We start from the raw sequence: 14,116 nt of genomic DNA, 5'->3' as shown, positions 1-14,116 counted from the left end.
GTTCCGAAAACGCCGTAAAACCTGGTGCTTTCATGGTACTGCGTTGGCTGCTTGGCAAGCCGGAAGAATTGTGACGCCATTTTGGCGAGACGTGTATGCAGATCTGTTCATTCCGAGAACGCCGTGAGATCGTACACGGTGCTGCGTTGGCTTCTAAGCGAGCCTGAAGAAGTGTGCCGCCATCTTGGCGATTCGTGTGTTTGAAGCCTTTCATAAATATCGATCACGCCGTGAGACTGTGTGCGTTTCATGGCACAGCGTTGGCTTTGCGACAAGCCGGAAGATTCCTGATGCCATCTTGGTGAATCGTGGTTGAAGATTGTGGTTGTGCTCTTGCTTGTAATAACGAAAAATAGGATACGCTAGAGAATCGATTGGTGGTAGTGTTCTTGGCTGTGGGTAGTAGTGTTTCAGAGCCACAGCGTAAAGCTGTGTGTGTGTAGCGTGAAGATAGCGAATGGCCGACCAGTGATTCCCAATCGAATCAATGCGAATGATTCGGAAGTGCAGTGGCAACAATGTTGCATACACCGAAAAATTTGAGAAGTAAGGTGCAAGTAGGAGCACAGTCCGAAGACGGTGACAACCAAACAAACGAACCGGTTAGTGAACAAAAGAAGAATCAGAAGAAGAAAGAACAAGTGAAAAAGATGAATGAAGAACTAAAAGTGATAAACATCCAAATGGATGCGCTGAAAAGAAAACTACAGCGAGTGCAGGTGGCTGTTGCAGAAGATCCAGAAATGCCGAGTCCTAATTTGGCAAGCAAGCACTACCTGCAGTTGCAGCTCAAGACCATCGAAGATACGTTCGCAGACTACAACGACCATCAGAAGCGTATCTACGGACTGAACGTCGGTGATGACGTCCATACTGCAGCCGAGGTGAAGTATATCGAATTCGAGCAACGATACAGTGAGTTATACGTTATTATTACTAAATTGCTTGATGATATTTCCCAACGGGAAAAATTGGCGTTGATGCAACCGGCGCCAGCAGCTTCACCTGCGGCAACCCCCGCTGTGGCAATGCACTTGCCTCCATTGAAGGTACCGTTACCCACGTTCGACGGTGCATACGAGAATTGGTACGCCTTCAAATCAATGTTCGAAACCATCATGGATCGCTATCAGTCGGAGTCGCCGGCGATAAAGTTATATCATCTCCGCAATTCGTTGGTAGGTAAGGCGGCGGGGATTATCGATCAGGAGATAATTAACAATAACGATTATGCTACGGCATGGGCAACGTTAACGGAGCGGTTTGAGAATAAACGTCTAATAATCGATAAGCATATCGATGCGCTTTTCGATCTCCCGAAGATGTGTGGTGAAAACGCTGTCGACCTGCGAAGGTTGATAGATACCTGTACGAAAAATACCGATGCCCTCAAGAACCTCAATCTGCCCGTTGATGGACTAGGAGAAAGCATGCTGATAAACCGTATCTCGAAGAAATTGGATGACGAAACTCGCAAGGCCTGGGAGCTGGATCAAGGCGCAAACGGAATGCCAGACTATGATTCTACGATGAAATTCCTGAGAGAACGTTGCCGTGTACTGGAGAAAATTCGTCCAACGGAGAAGCGCCTAACGAAACCACCGATCAAATCAGTTAAGCAGATAGTCGAAGCGAAATCCAAAGGTAGCAGTTTCGTTGTGACCTCGGAAAAGTGTCCGCAATGTTCCAGCAATCATAAGTTGTGGAAATGCGATGCTTTCAGAAAGGTGCCTCTGGCGGAACGTTACGGTACTTTGCGACGAGTCGGAGCATGTTTCAACTGTCTTCAAAAGGGACATCGCACGGCTGAGTGCTCATCCGAGCATTCTTGTAAAAAGTGTAGCAAACGGCACCACACCATGCTACACCCGACTGAGAATCCAGCTAAAAAGAACGAATCGCCTGTGCCACCGACCGTAACTCCAGCCGGAGAACAGAAGACATCGAATCAGAATCGTGAAGCTTCTACCAGTGGTGACAACTCGAAGTCCGAAGGTAGAAACGAACAACAGCGGTCGAGTCTCTGTACCCGACCTGAAACGGGCAAGCAGATATTGCTTTCTACAGCATTGATTCTTGTATACGGTAGGGCTAGCAATCCCTATCCTTGTAGAGTCCTCCTTGATTCCGGTTCACATACGAACTTTGTGTCGGAACAGTTCGCGACACTGTTGGGACTGAAGAAGCAGCCAGCTCACTATTCGATCAGCGGATTGAATGAAACGCAAACGAAAGTACGTTTCAAGATCTTTGCGAAGCTGGAGTCTCGAACAACGGACTACTCCACTTGCCAGGAGCTACTGGTTGTGCCGAAGATAACTGGAGATTTGCCAATTACGAAGATCGACCCCCGAAGGATCACTGTTCCAGAAGCTATCGAACTGGCTGATCCGAAATTTGGAATTCCTGATAAGGTTGATATGCTGCTTGGTGCCGAAGTATTTTTTGATATGCTGAAGTCAGGACGTGTTCGAGTACCAGATTGCGCGGCCGTGTTCCAGGAAACGCAGTTTGGCTGGGTTCTCAGCGGACCCATACCAGAAGAGAAACAAGTCTTTCATTCGTTTTGCGTTCGAGCTGAAGAGGACGTTGGGCACTCGTGAAACGTTTTTGGGAAATTGAAACCTACAGTGATCCTGTTTCGCCACATCCATCGTCTGAGGAAGAATGCCTGAAGCATTTTCGGGATACGCATGATCGCACTACGGAAGGGCGATTTGTCGTTCGTCTTCCTTTCAACGACTTGAAGCTGCAGCTTGGTGATTCACGTAGGATGGCAGAGAAGCGTTTCCTAGCCTTGGAGAGAAGGTTGGAAAGGGCGCCTGCGTTGAAGGAACAGTACATGGCGTTCCTTCGAGAATATGAACTGCTTGGGCATATGGAGCTGAACGAGAAAGAGGTCGACGACGATTCCCAGTCCGTATATTATCTTCCTCATCACTATGTACTGAAGCCCAGCAGTACTACTACCAGGCTCCGCGTAGTGTTTGACGGATCGGCGGAGTCTTCTACTGGTGTCTCGATTAATCATACACAGATGATAGGGCCCACCGTCCAGAATGATTTGGTTAGCATCGTGTCGAACTTTCGAACGTACAAATATGGAATTACGGCCGATATTCCTAAAATGTACCGTCAAGTTGAGGTACATGCTGATGACAGGCGATACCAGAAGATTGTGAACAGGACCTGCTGTGATCAACCGCTCCAGACGTATGATTTGCGAACAGTAACATACGGATTGTCATCATCTCCTTTCTTGGCCACGATGGCGTTACGACAGTTGGCCATCGACGAGGGAAAGCAATTTCCATTGGCAGCTCACGCAGTTGAGAAATCATTCTACATTGACGACGCTCTGACTGGAGCAAACACGCTGGAAGAAGCCCTAGAATTGAAAAATCAGATCATCGGATTACTACAAAGGGGATGTTTTAGTGTCCATAAGATGTGTTCGAATTCGGAAGCAGTACTTCAAGATGTCCCAGAGGATATGCGAGAAAGTGTCATGAACATTGAGGATCCGACCATCAATGCTGTAATCAAGACTCTGGGCGTAGCCTGGCGTCCACAAGAAGATTGCTTCACGTTCGTTGTTACAATAGATGATCCAGTTGAACCGAATCGTCTCACGAAAAGGATCATTCTCAGCCAAATCGCGAAAATTTTTGATCCATTGGGTTTCGTGGGTCCCGTGGTAACAGCAGCGAAGCTAATCATGCGGGAACTATGGTCTCTCAATCAAGATTGGGACCAACCCGTGCCGATCGAGATAGCGAACCTTTGGATAGATTTTCGCAATCAACTCTATTGGCTCAATGAACTGAAGATACCGAGATGGATACTTGAGGATGACGTCCGCATCGTAGAATTACACGGCTTCGCAGATGCCTTGCATATGGGGCATGTTTGTACACCAGACTCGTAAGGAATGATGGATCGGCCGTGTTGAAGCTCATATGCAGCAAATCGAAGATCCTGCCAAGGAAATCAGGAAAACAGAAGGAGATAACAACGCCTCGTGCAGAACTGTTAGCGGCACAGTTACTATCGAGATTAACAGTCAAGCAGTTGGAAGCACTTGATGTCAATTTCAGAACCGTAACCCTTTGGAGCGATTCGCAAATAGTATTATGTTGGCTCCGCAAAACACCAGAATCGCTTGCTGTATATGTTGGGAATAGAGTTCGTGAAGTTCAGGAGTTGACAAGCCGATTCACTTGGAAGTATATACCTTCCAGGTCCAATCCAGCTAATTCCATATCCAGAGGAGTAGAGCCAAGGAATTTGAAGATGAACGAACTGTGGTGGAATGGACCACCAACTCTACGTCATGCTGACGGATGCTTCAGCGAACCGCCACCGATCCTCGAGGATGAATTGCTGGAACTACGAAATACTACGCTAGTAACGACACTGGAGCATCCCAGATTATCACTGTTCGATCGAATCAGCCGATACCCGATTATGCAACGCTCAATGGCATACGTTATACGATTTTGTGACTACATCAAGAGTGGAAGGACAATTGTCACTAAGGGCTTACTAACGACATCCGAGATATCTCGAGCATCTGCATTGATTATCCGATTGGTGCAGAGGGAAGTCTTCAGTCATGAAATCAGTGCTTTGCAAGCTGGCAAGCAGTTCAACTTTCCGACCCGTAATTTGAATCCTTTCGTTGACGAAACAGATGGCATTCTTCGTGTAGGAGGCAGACTAAAACATGCAGCGCTTCCATACCACACGAAACACCCTGCATTGCTACCCAAACGGCATCCGCTAACGATTGCATTGGTAAGGCACTTGCACCGATCGAATATGCACATTGGACAGCGTGGTCTTTTGGGGATTCTACGACAGCAATATTGGCCGCTGGATGCAAGGAACACGATCCGGAAGCTAGTTCACCAATGTATTCCGTGTTTTCGTATGAAGCCATCGAGAGCTACTCAACTAATGGGGAATTTACCGGACTATCGAGTTCAGCCTTCTCCTGTATTCGCTAAAACGGGACTCGATTTTGCTGGTCCATTCAAAATAAGATCGAATTCAAAGTTGAGAAATGCTCCAATATTGAAGGGCTATGTGTGCGTCTTTGTATGCATGGCTACTCGTGCAATACACCTAGAGGCAGTTTCGGACTTGACAACTGATGGATTCATGGCCGCACTTCAGCGTTTCGTAAGTCGCCGTGGACTCGTCCTGAACCTGTACTCAGATAACGCCACTAATTTTGAAGGGGCAAACAACGAAATGCATCGACTAGCGGCTTTGTTCCAAGAAGATCAACACCAAAGGAAACTGAACGAATTTTGTACCCAACGAGCTATCCAGTGGTCTTTCATTCCACCCCGCAGTCCGCATTTCGGCGGAATATGGGAAGCCGGCGTTAAGTCGGTGAAGTCGCACCTCAAGATGACCATGGCGGAACACAAGTTAACGTTCGAGCAGTTTTCTACGGTATTGACGCAAGTTGAGGCCATACTAAATTCGAGGCCGCTCACCCAACTATCCGATGACCCGAATGATGTTAGTGCCATCACACCCACTCACTTCCTGATCGGGAGAGAATTTCAAGCGATCCTGGATCCGTCGTACCAGCATATTCCGCAAGGAAGACTATCAACCTGGCAGCTTGTTCAAGATATGAAGCAAAAATTTTGGAAGGCTTGGACGCGGGACTATTTGCACGAATTGCAGGTCCTGCAAAAGGATTTTAAGGTCACTGAATTCCAAGAGGGGGCCTTAGTCCTCATCGTCGACGAAGCTACTCCACCACTCCAATGGCAACTAGCTCGAATCATAGAACTACATCGAGGAAGCGACGGCCACACACGTGTGGTTACCTTACGAACGAAGGATGGAACGACGAAACGTGCAGTGAAGAAGGTTTGTCTACTTCCTTTAGACAACGAGCAAGATCACTCAGCTGAGTAGGTTTTGAAATTCTACAATTTCAACGGGCCGCAGGATGTTGAGTGAAACAACACAACCGTGTTGCTGGCAACCGCTGGCAGGAGAGACATCTAGTACTACATTTTTCAAAACACACACACACACTATGTATATCCAAAGAGCAAATAAAATCAGAAATTTTTGTATCGTTGACCAGATCGGACGCGTGTTCTTCATCGTCGAAGAGAAGTTTCCGCTTTTTACAGTCCATTGTCTCCCGAGCTCGTACAACATTTTTGATAATTCATTGAGACTGATTTGGACAAAGTGAGATCTATTATTAGGAAGTTTAGGAATATGAAAGCTCCTAGTGATGATGAAATTTTCTATATTCTCATCAAAAAGCTTCCAAAAAGTTCCTTATCATTTTTGGTTAATATATTTAACATATGTTTTCAGTTGGCATACTTTCCTGAAAAATGGAAAATGCAGATGAATTCCTATTTTAAAGCCTGATAAAAATCCTGCCGAAGCTTCTAGTATTCGTTCCAATAAATCTGAAGGTTGTTTCACTGGGGTAGCACTACTTGACATAGAAAAAGCAGTTGATAGTGTTTTTCGTGCCGGCTTAGTAGTAAAATTGAAAATTTTTAATTTTCCACTATATATTATTAAAATAATCCAAAATTATTTTTCCGATCGAAAACTTCAGGTAACTATCAAAACTCCAAGTCTTATAGATTACCTGTTAAAGCTAGAGTTCCAAAAGGCAGCATACTGGGACCTATATTATACAATATTTTTACCTCTGACTTACCTGCTTTGCCTCAGGGATGTCAAAAATCATTATTTGTAGATGCCACGGGTATCTCGCCCAAGGGGTGGTTTTTGCGTGTCATTTGTAGTAGATTGCATAAAAGTTTAGATATTCGCATAATAGATGGTTCTTTCACGGTACAGCTTAAATTTCTGTGATGATAATTATGAAATTTCGTTAGCAGTTATGATACTTATAGAGACATTTTCTTGCAAAATTTCATCAACTTTGATCAATTGATTTGAAAGCTACTGGTGTTGATAGGGGTGAGAGTCAGTGAATGGTTTTCGTGTTTTTCATGTGCGATGCTTGCCTAATCATAACTTTTGCGTGTCTCTGCCAATTTTCATGAAATTTTCACAGAAGGTAGTTGATGATGTGTTTATTATGCCTACAAAATTTGATGAATATTGGTATAGTACTTTCAATAGCACAATCGAAACAATAAAGGGTGCTGACTAAATGCTGTTCAAGGTGCTGAAATCACGTTCTGTCCCAATACATGTTTCGACTATAAAATTGTTGACAGTGCATAGATTTTTTTGAAATTTTGCCTATGCAACGAATGTAGATTGAGAGGTTTGTGTGCAAAATTTCAACCATTTCCTTTGCCAAATTCAAAAGTAACAGCACTGACAAGCAAAACTAGGGGCTGTATAAAATTCAATGGCGCACATTCTACTCTTTCATGGCTACAACAAAAAGTACTACACCGATTCACATGAAATTTTGTAGGTGAAATGAACACATTGGAAGATGATATTAGGTCAAATTTGAGCGATTTCAATGTATCTATTGCAGAGTAACAGCTGTATTTCTGTGTCCCGATTATTGCGGATACAGGCTTTAAGCAAAGAGCTCTTTATTTGAAACCCTCAAGTGGACATGTTGTCACTATGAGGGGAACTCCAATAAATTGGTCTACTAGGACTCTTACTAGATAAAAATTTAATTTTGAAAAACCACATAGAAACATAAAGTATTCAAACCAAGTGCAATAAATACGTTAAGTGTTTGTACCCACTAATTCATAGAAGTGTCAAAACTTTGTCGCAAAAACATTTTTTTGATTAAAAAAACAATTTGCAGACCGGCCATGTTATACGCTGCCCCAATATGGTTGAGTTGTTGCAATACCAGAAAGAAGCAACTTCAGAGAATTAGGAATAAACTTTTGAAAATGATTTTGAAGTTGCCTCCCTGGTATAGCGCTAATGAGTTGCATCAAATTTTCAATATAGAAACATTTGAACAGATGTCAACGAAAATCGTAGCAAAATTTCGTCAAAAATCGTTGCAATCTTACATTGCTACGATTAGCTCTTTATATGTTTAGTTTAAGTTAACTTAGAATTAGGGTGAGTTAAAAAAATGTGTTTCTGACACGCAGGTGAAAAATGAAGCCTGTAAAAAAATACAATTGCTTTAGCAAATGAAATGTAATATGTTATTAATAAATATTAATAAAAGTTCAAATTTTTAATATACAGAACACCTAGATTAAGTGTCTATGAATATAATAATTGAATGAGATACCCGATAGCCTAGTGGTTAAGGCTATGGATCGCCAATCCGGAGACGGCGGGTTTGATTCCCGTTCCTGTCGGGACAATTTTCTCGACTCCCTGGGCATAGTGTATCATTGTACTTGCCTCACAATATACAAATGCATGCAATGGCATGCAAAGAAAGCCCTTCAATTAATAACTGTAGAAGTGCTTAAAGAACACTAAGTTGAAGCGAGGCAGGCCAAGTTTCAGTGGGGACGTAGAGCCATAAAGAAGAAGAAGAACTAATAAAGATCATAAAAAATGCCGCATTTTGCGCAACATTAAACTGTCTAAGAAAATAATGTGATCTTTAGTCAACTATTGCATTACAATAATTCATATAACTGTAGTCAAATTTTTGATTGGTGTTGTTGAGTCTGCTAAAGCACAAACATAATTGAACATCATCAAGGAACAAAAAAGCGTTACTCTATTACCATTTTTGCTCCTCACCCAATTCACTAAAAACGGTTCATCAAAGCTACAAATAATGAGTAAATATAATAACAATGAATGTGTCAGCAGTGCCGTGGCTGCCGTCGCGCGCTGTTTTTACTGACTTTTTGAACAACTATTTATGGCTAACGACCCGCCTTCGAAAGCATGTGTTTCGAATAAATTAGCGAGATGCTCCATAACCCGGTTCAAAATCAAACAAAACAAAACGCCCCGGGCAGCACACGTCACTTCACTTTCTCGGATCTGGTTTACTCTAGGCTAGGAATAGTAAGTCTGTCGTACTGGAATTGATTTTGGTCATGGTGCTTAGGCTGAAACCAAATCGCTTAGGAATTCGATATTTTAGGCACCGATTTACATTCAATAGAAGTTTTTGCATACAAAGTGAATGCACTTTTGGTCCACTCGAAAACGAATTCAACGATTTTTTTTGGAAGCGACACATGACAGGCATACACAAGTCTGCCACAATTCGGGTGGATCAATCATGTGGACAAATATTTCCACCGTTTGACCGACGACAACTTGAGCATCTTCAATTTGGTGCTAACAAAAAGCGAGACATCCATCGATGAAACCTGTTTTGCCGGGCCACTACCCTCGTTTTGCACCCTGATGGAGTGTTGGGTGGCTGCTATTCCGCTGTTCGATTGTTAACCATTTATTGATGACTAATCCACTTATGGTGACAATATCTTTTTTACTATGATTATTTACTCAATAACCGTCTTCTAAGGGTTAGTGAGACACCACGTAACATTGAAACTTCCGACGCATTCTACGCAAAATGACTGGAAATATTTGAATTTTGAACATGATCAATCTGCAATTTAAATCGGATAGGGTAAATGTACCAATAGTGGTGCTATTAGTAGCTCCTTGTAGAAAAATAATTGAATAAAATTGATAATACCACAAAATAAAAAGTCTGAAAACGTTAATCGGTAATTTTTCACTTAAATTTGCTAGGAAAAATTGAAAAACCATTGTTTATTTCAGTTTTTTCTAATAAATCACTTGCACCAACTATCGGTACACGGTTCCTATTATGGAGGTAAAATTTAACATTGGTTCCTATAGTGGCGCATCCCATTGAATTATTATGGGACCCACCACTATAGGAACACTACCACCACTATAGGTGCAAAGGAGCAAAAAATTTAAGGAAAATAATTGTTTAAAATAGGTTTTTCGGCGAATCCTGAACACAAAACTGAATTAATGTTATTAATTAGTTAAGATGCATCTATTAAAAATGTCATTTGCTAGCTTTGTGTTCGAAATAGTGCTGAATTGGCACTACCACCACTATTGGTACTACCTCCACTAAGGGAGCTTTTACCCTACCGACTTTGGTCAGTCAAAAGAAAATCATTTTTCTATAAATTATCAACTTCTACGTGGGTCCCATACAGCCCGTGAGAGAGCCAAGGATGAACAATATTGTGTTAATTGGTAATATAGTTGATTTGCTATGCGAAAAGGTTCTTCTTCTTCTTCTTGGCGTAACGTCCTCACTGGGACAAAGCCTGCTTCTCAGCTGTTCTATGAGCACTTCCACAGTTATTAACTGAGAGCTTCCTCTGCCAATGATCATTTTGCATGCGTATAACGTGTGGCAGGCACGAAGATACTCTATGCCCAAGGAAGTCAAGGAAATTTCCTTTACGAAAAGATCCTGGACCGACCGGGAATCGAACCTGTCACCCTCAGCATGGTCATGCTGAATACCCGTGCGTTTACCGCCTCGGCTATATGCGAAAAGGTTATAATTCAGTGTTTCTCAAACTATGAGTCGCGACCCACTAATGGTAGGATATGAATAATACATCGCTTTCCAAGGGATATCGATTCAGTAAAAAAATGGGCAGTGGGCTGATTTTTGAGAACCCTTGTACACTACTTTGGAGGGCGATTGATATGCAGCTAAAATGACTTGATATCACAAGATATTTTTTGATGTGTAGAAAATTCCAAAATAAATCTAAATTTCCTAATTAAATTCTTGAATCTTCCGTTTTTCTACGTTTCGTCCCTCTCACAAACTCCGACGGGCTTGGTGGTCTAGTGGCTACCGCTTCTGATTCGTATGCAGAAGGTCATGGGTTCAATCCCTGGCCCGTCCTTTTCATCCTACTTTGTATCTTTCTATCCACTTTCTCTCACTCTCTCTTCTCTACATATACAACTCATGTATATTCATATGTTCATAGCCATCGCTAGAACCAGAAACGAATTGAAAAAAGTCGTTTCCCTCCCTTCCAACTTCCACTCACAGCACAGTGTATATACAGGGTGTTAGGTTCCTGAGTGCAAACTTTTTAAAGGGCGATAGAGGACCATAAATGGTGAAAAAAATTGTTCAACGCATATGGTCAAATCTCAACCGTTACGTAGTTATTGAACTCCCCATGTTTTTGACTCTTATTGCCTTAACTGGCTATAACTTTAAAATGTTCAAACTTATTGCTGTTTTTTACCCTTACTCGAAATATTATTGAATTTTCTATCAAATGGCATCTTTCAACCGATTGGTTAAGTTAAATAACTAAGTTTTCTAGAGCAAATAGCCTTAAAGTTGTGTGTTTTAATTTGTTTTTGTCAATTATCTTTGAAAAATGCGTAATAATTTAAAACTCTTTCTTTGGCAAAATTGTGGCCCCTGTTCCACTCTACAATTCGTTCTTTGACATCAAACTTCTATCACTTATCGTTTTCCTGCACTTTCGATTTAAACATCGCATTTCAGATCATAAATTTGCAATCGTCATGGTAAGCACCTTTTTGCGCACTGTGCCGCACATTCAAATCAAAATTGCAAGAAAATGATAAGAGTAAGAAGTTTGGCATCAAGGAACAAATTGTAGAGTGGAACAGGGGCCACAACTTTGCCAAAGAAAGAATTTCAATTTATTACGCATATTTCAAAGATAATTGACAAAAACAAATTAAAACACGCTATTTTTAGCTATTTTGCTCTAGAAAACTTAGTTATTTAACTTAACCAATCGGTTGAAAGATGCCATTTGATAGAAAATTTAATAATCTTTCGAATAAGGGTAAAAAAACAGCGATAAGTTAGACCATTTTAAAGTTATAGCCAGCTAATGCAATAAGAGTAAAAAACATGGGGAGTTCAATAACTACGTAACGGTTGAGATTTGACCATATGCGTAGAACAATTTTTTTCACCATTTATGGTCCTCTATCACCCTTTAAAAAGTTTGCACTCATGAACCTAACACCCTGTATAACGCCTATAAGTTATGCAACCAAAGCGTGCTGTGCCGCTTAACCTTATTCACCTTATCCCTATCCCGCCCATGACTTCTTTTAGTGTTTAAAAATGGTTTTTATTATTTTTGCTAAAAATGGTAGAACAAAATCATATTTTCTATGCCAAAATTATCGTTTAAGGCTATTACAACTCAAATATGAGGTGGTGCTCTGGAGCACCACCAGGCATTTGGAGAACTTTATTTCATGATTTTTCTCGTTGAAAATGGTCAAATCACAGGATGCTTCATTTGACAATCCAAGAAAATTACTTTCCGAACCAGTTTTATACAAATTCATTACAATTCGAGACAAGTTGTTCTCAAAAACTTCGAACTTTATTGCCAACAGAATTCTAGAATGGGATGCAAACAATGATTACATTGGAAAATTGCTTGTTTTTTGCACGCCATGTGCCCATTGGTGCATATATGCACCATTCATATTGTATCAAATTAAGGGTTTAAATACACATTTCAGTTCTTTTCAACGTATGACTACACAAATAAATAGTAAATCTGTTAGAGAACTATTTTTATTTCAACCCATGAGGATAACTATGCTATTAATTGAGACGTCAAAGTTTGTCATTATTTTTTGTCGAAAAAATTGCTTTTCGTGAGAACTTTTTTTGACAAAAACATTGAATTTGTATGCGCATACTTAGTGTAATGCCTTTAGATAGAGAACAACATGTGAAATCATGATTTACAATTAAAAACATTCAAAAAACTTCATTAGTCTCAGAGATACAAGGGTTGAAAGTTATGGTGCTCTACAGACACCATGGGCGGGAAAGGGTTATTCACCACACAATCTATCACGAACACTATAAATAACCCTATCCATGGATCGCATCACCGACCCAACGGTGACTCCCAGATCTCCCATCCTTTCCGTCTAACAAATACCCCAGTCCGTGCGGGTTGTGGGACGCAGAGTGCTCTCGGTCTCTAGTAGCAACAACCAGTACACTCTAACATTCCTTTCCCTTCCCAGCTGACTATAAGGACTTGGCCGGCGCCGTTATTGATCAAAATATGCATGAGCTGCTAAAATTGCACTTTGAGAATAAGTGGAATGTCCCAGCCCCTTATTCTGTTGGATCACAGTGCAACTGGTACCAGTTCAGATCAATCACGGAGGAGCAACCATTGACATGTATAGTCAGAATTGATCGTGATCGTGATCGTTTTGTCCCTCTCACAAACCCACCATGTTCTAACTCTCATATTTACGACATGACAGCGGAAGTATTACAGTCATTGCACAATTATGGGTCACTCTATCACAATTATCAGTCAGTCAGTTCTCCATGCTATTCAAATGGAATTGGCATATGATTGTGGGTGACCCATGATTGTGCTATGACTGTACCTACTCATATTAAATCATCGCAAAATTCAATCGTTTAGTAACAGTATGTGGTACCAACACTTTTACACCGTAAATAGAAGTGTTAGAATATGGCGTCTTTGGTGATTATTGCAGGAAAAACACTTCCTCACAAGTTTGCTGAACTTCACATTGTAGTATGTAATAAACTTCTGAACTGAGTTATAGATAACGGTAACTAAGTTGAACGGTTGTCAGGTGAGTGAAAGCATCCTTGAGGGGAAAGAGTACCCTCGAAGAGGGAATTAACGCATAAGCGTAACTAGAGCTCATAGCCCATACCACAACCCATACGCATATGCGTAAAAAGAGCCTATAGTTCATTGGAGGTAGCTTGTGACGCTTTGTGATTTTCAGTATAACATCAAACGGCACGTTACAGAAAACATCCTTAAAAATTCAAGAGTGGTTGAACAAGAATTACGTTTGGGCGAGTGCTTTCTTGAAAAGGTATGCTACTTGTGTAAAAGATGAGATGTGGATATCCCAAATTGAAAGGCATGTGAGACATGTTAACCAGACGAACATCACGGAGGTGATAATCGACGATGCGTTTTAATAATTTTAGAACAGTGGTGCTCAAATTGCGGCCCGCGAAGCTCTTAATACTTGAGCAACTTCAGATGATGTAATTATCATAGCAAAACTGTCAAAAATCAGCCGAAAGATGCTGAAAACAAGCGCAATTGTGCACTTGTTTAATGGGATACACCATTGTTTA

The 14,116-nt window shown here is 41.3% G+C and overlaps 2 protein-coding genes across 2 annotated transcripts; both read left to right on the top strand.

Moving 5' to 3' along the window:
• Positions 1 to 518: 518 nt before the first annotated feature.
• LOC134286630 (uncharacterized) lies at positions 519 to 2,603 on the top strand. The gene has a single exon (XM_062848272.1). It carries the CDS (start codon positions 519 to 521, stop codon positions 2,601 to 2,603), a length of 2,085 nt encoding a protein of 694 aa, XP_062704256.1.
• A 170-nt stretch (positions 2,604 to 2,773) lies between these two features.
• On the top strand, positions 2,774 to 3,928 carry LOC134286629 (uncharacterized). The gene has a single exon (XM_062848271.1). It carries the CDS (start codon positions 2,774 to 2,776, stop codon positions 3,926 to 3,928), a length of 1,155 nt encoding a protein of 384 aa, XP_062704255.1.
• The last annotated feature ends 10,188 nt before the right edge of the window (positions 3,929 to 14,116 follow it).

The sequence above is a fragment of the Aedes albopictus genome, chromosome 2 (genome assembly GCF_035046485.1).
Source record: "Aedes albopictus strain Foshan chromosome 2, AalbF5, whole genome shotgun sequence".
In the NCBI taxonomy this organism is placed as follows: Eukaryota; Metazoa; Arthropoda; class Insecta; order Diptera; family Culicidae; genus Aedes; species Aedes albopictus.
This window is presented reverse-complemented; position numbering and strand designations above follow the sequence as displayed.

Excerpts from the sequence above, each read along its gene's own strand:
- LOC134286630 (XM_062848272.1), top strand. The coding sequence starts at position 519 with ATGTTGCATACACCGAAAAATTTGAGAAGTAAGGTGCAAGTAGGAGCA.
- LOC134286629 (XM_062848271.1), top strand. The coding sequence starts at position 2,774 with ATGGCAGAGAAGCGTTTCCTAGCCTTGGAGAGAAGGTTGGAAAGGGCG.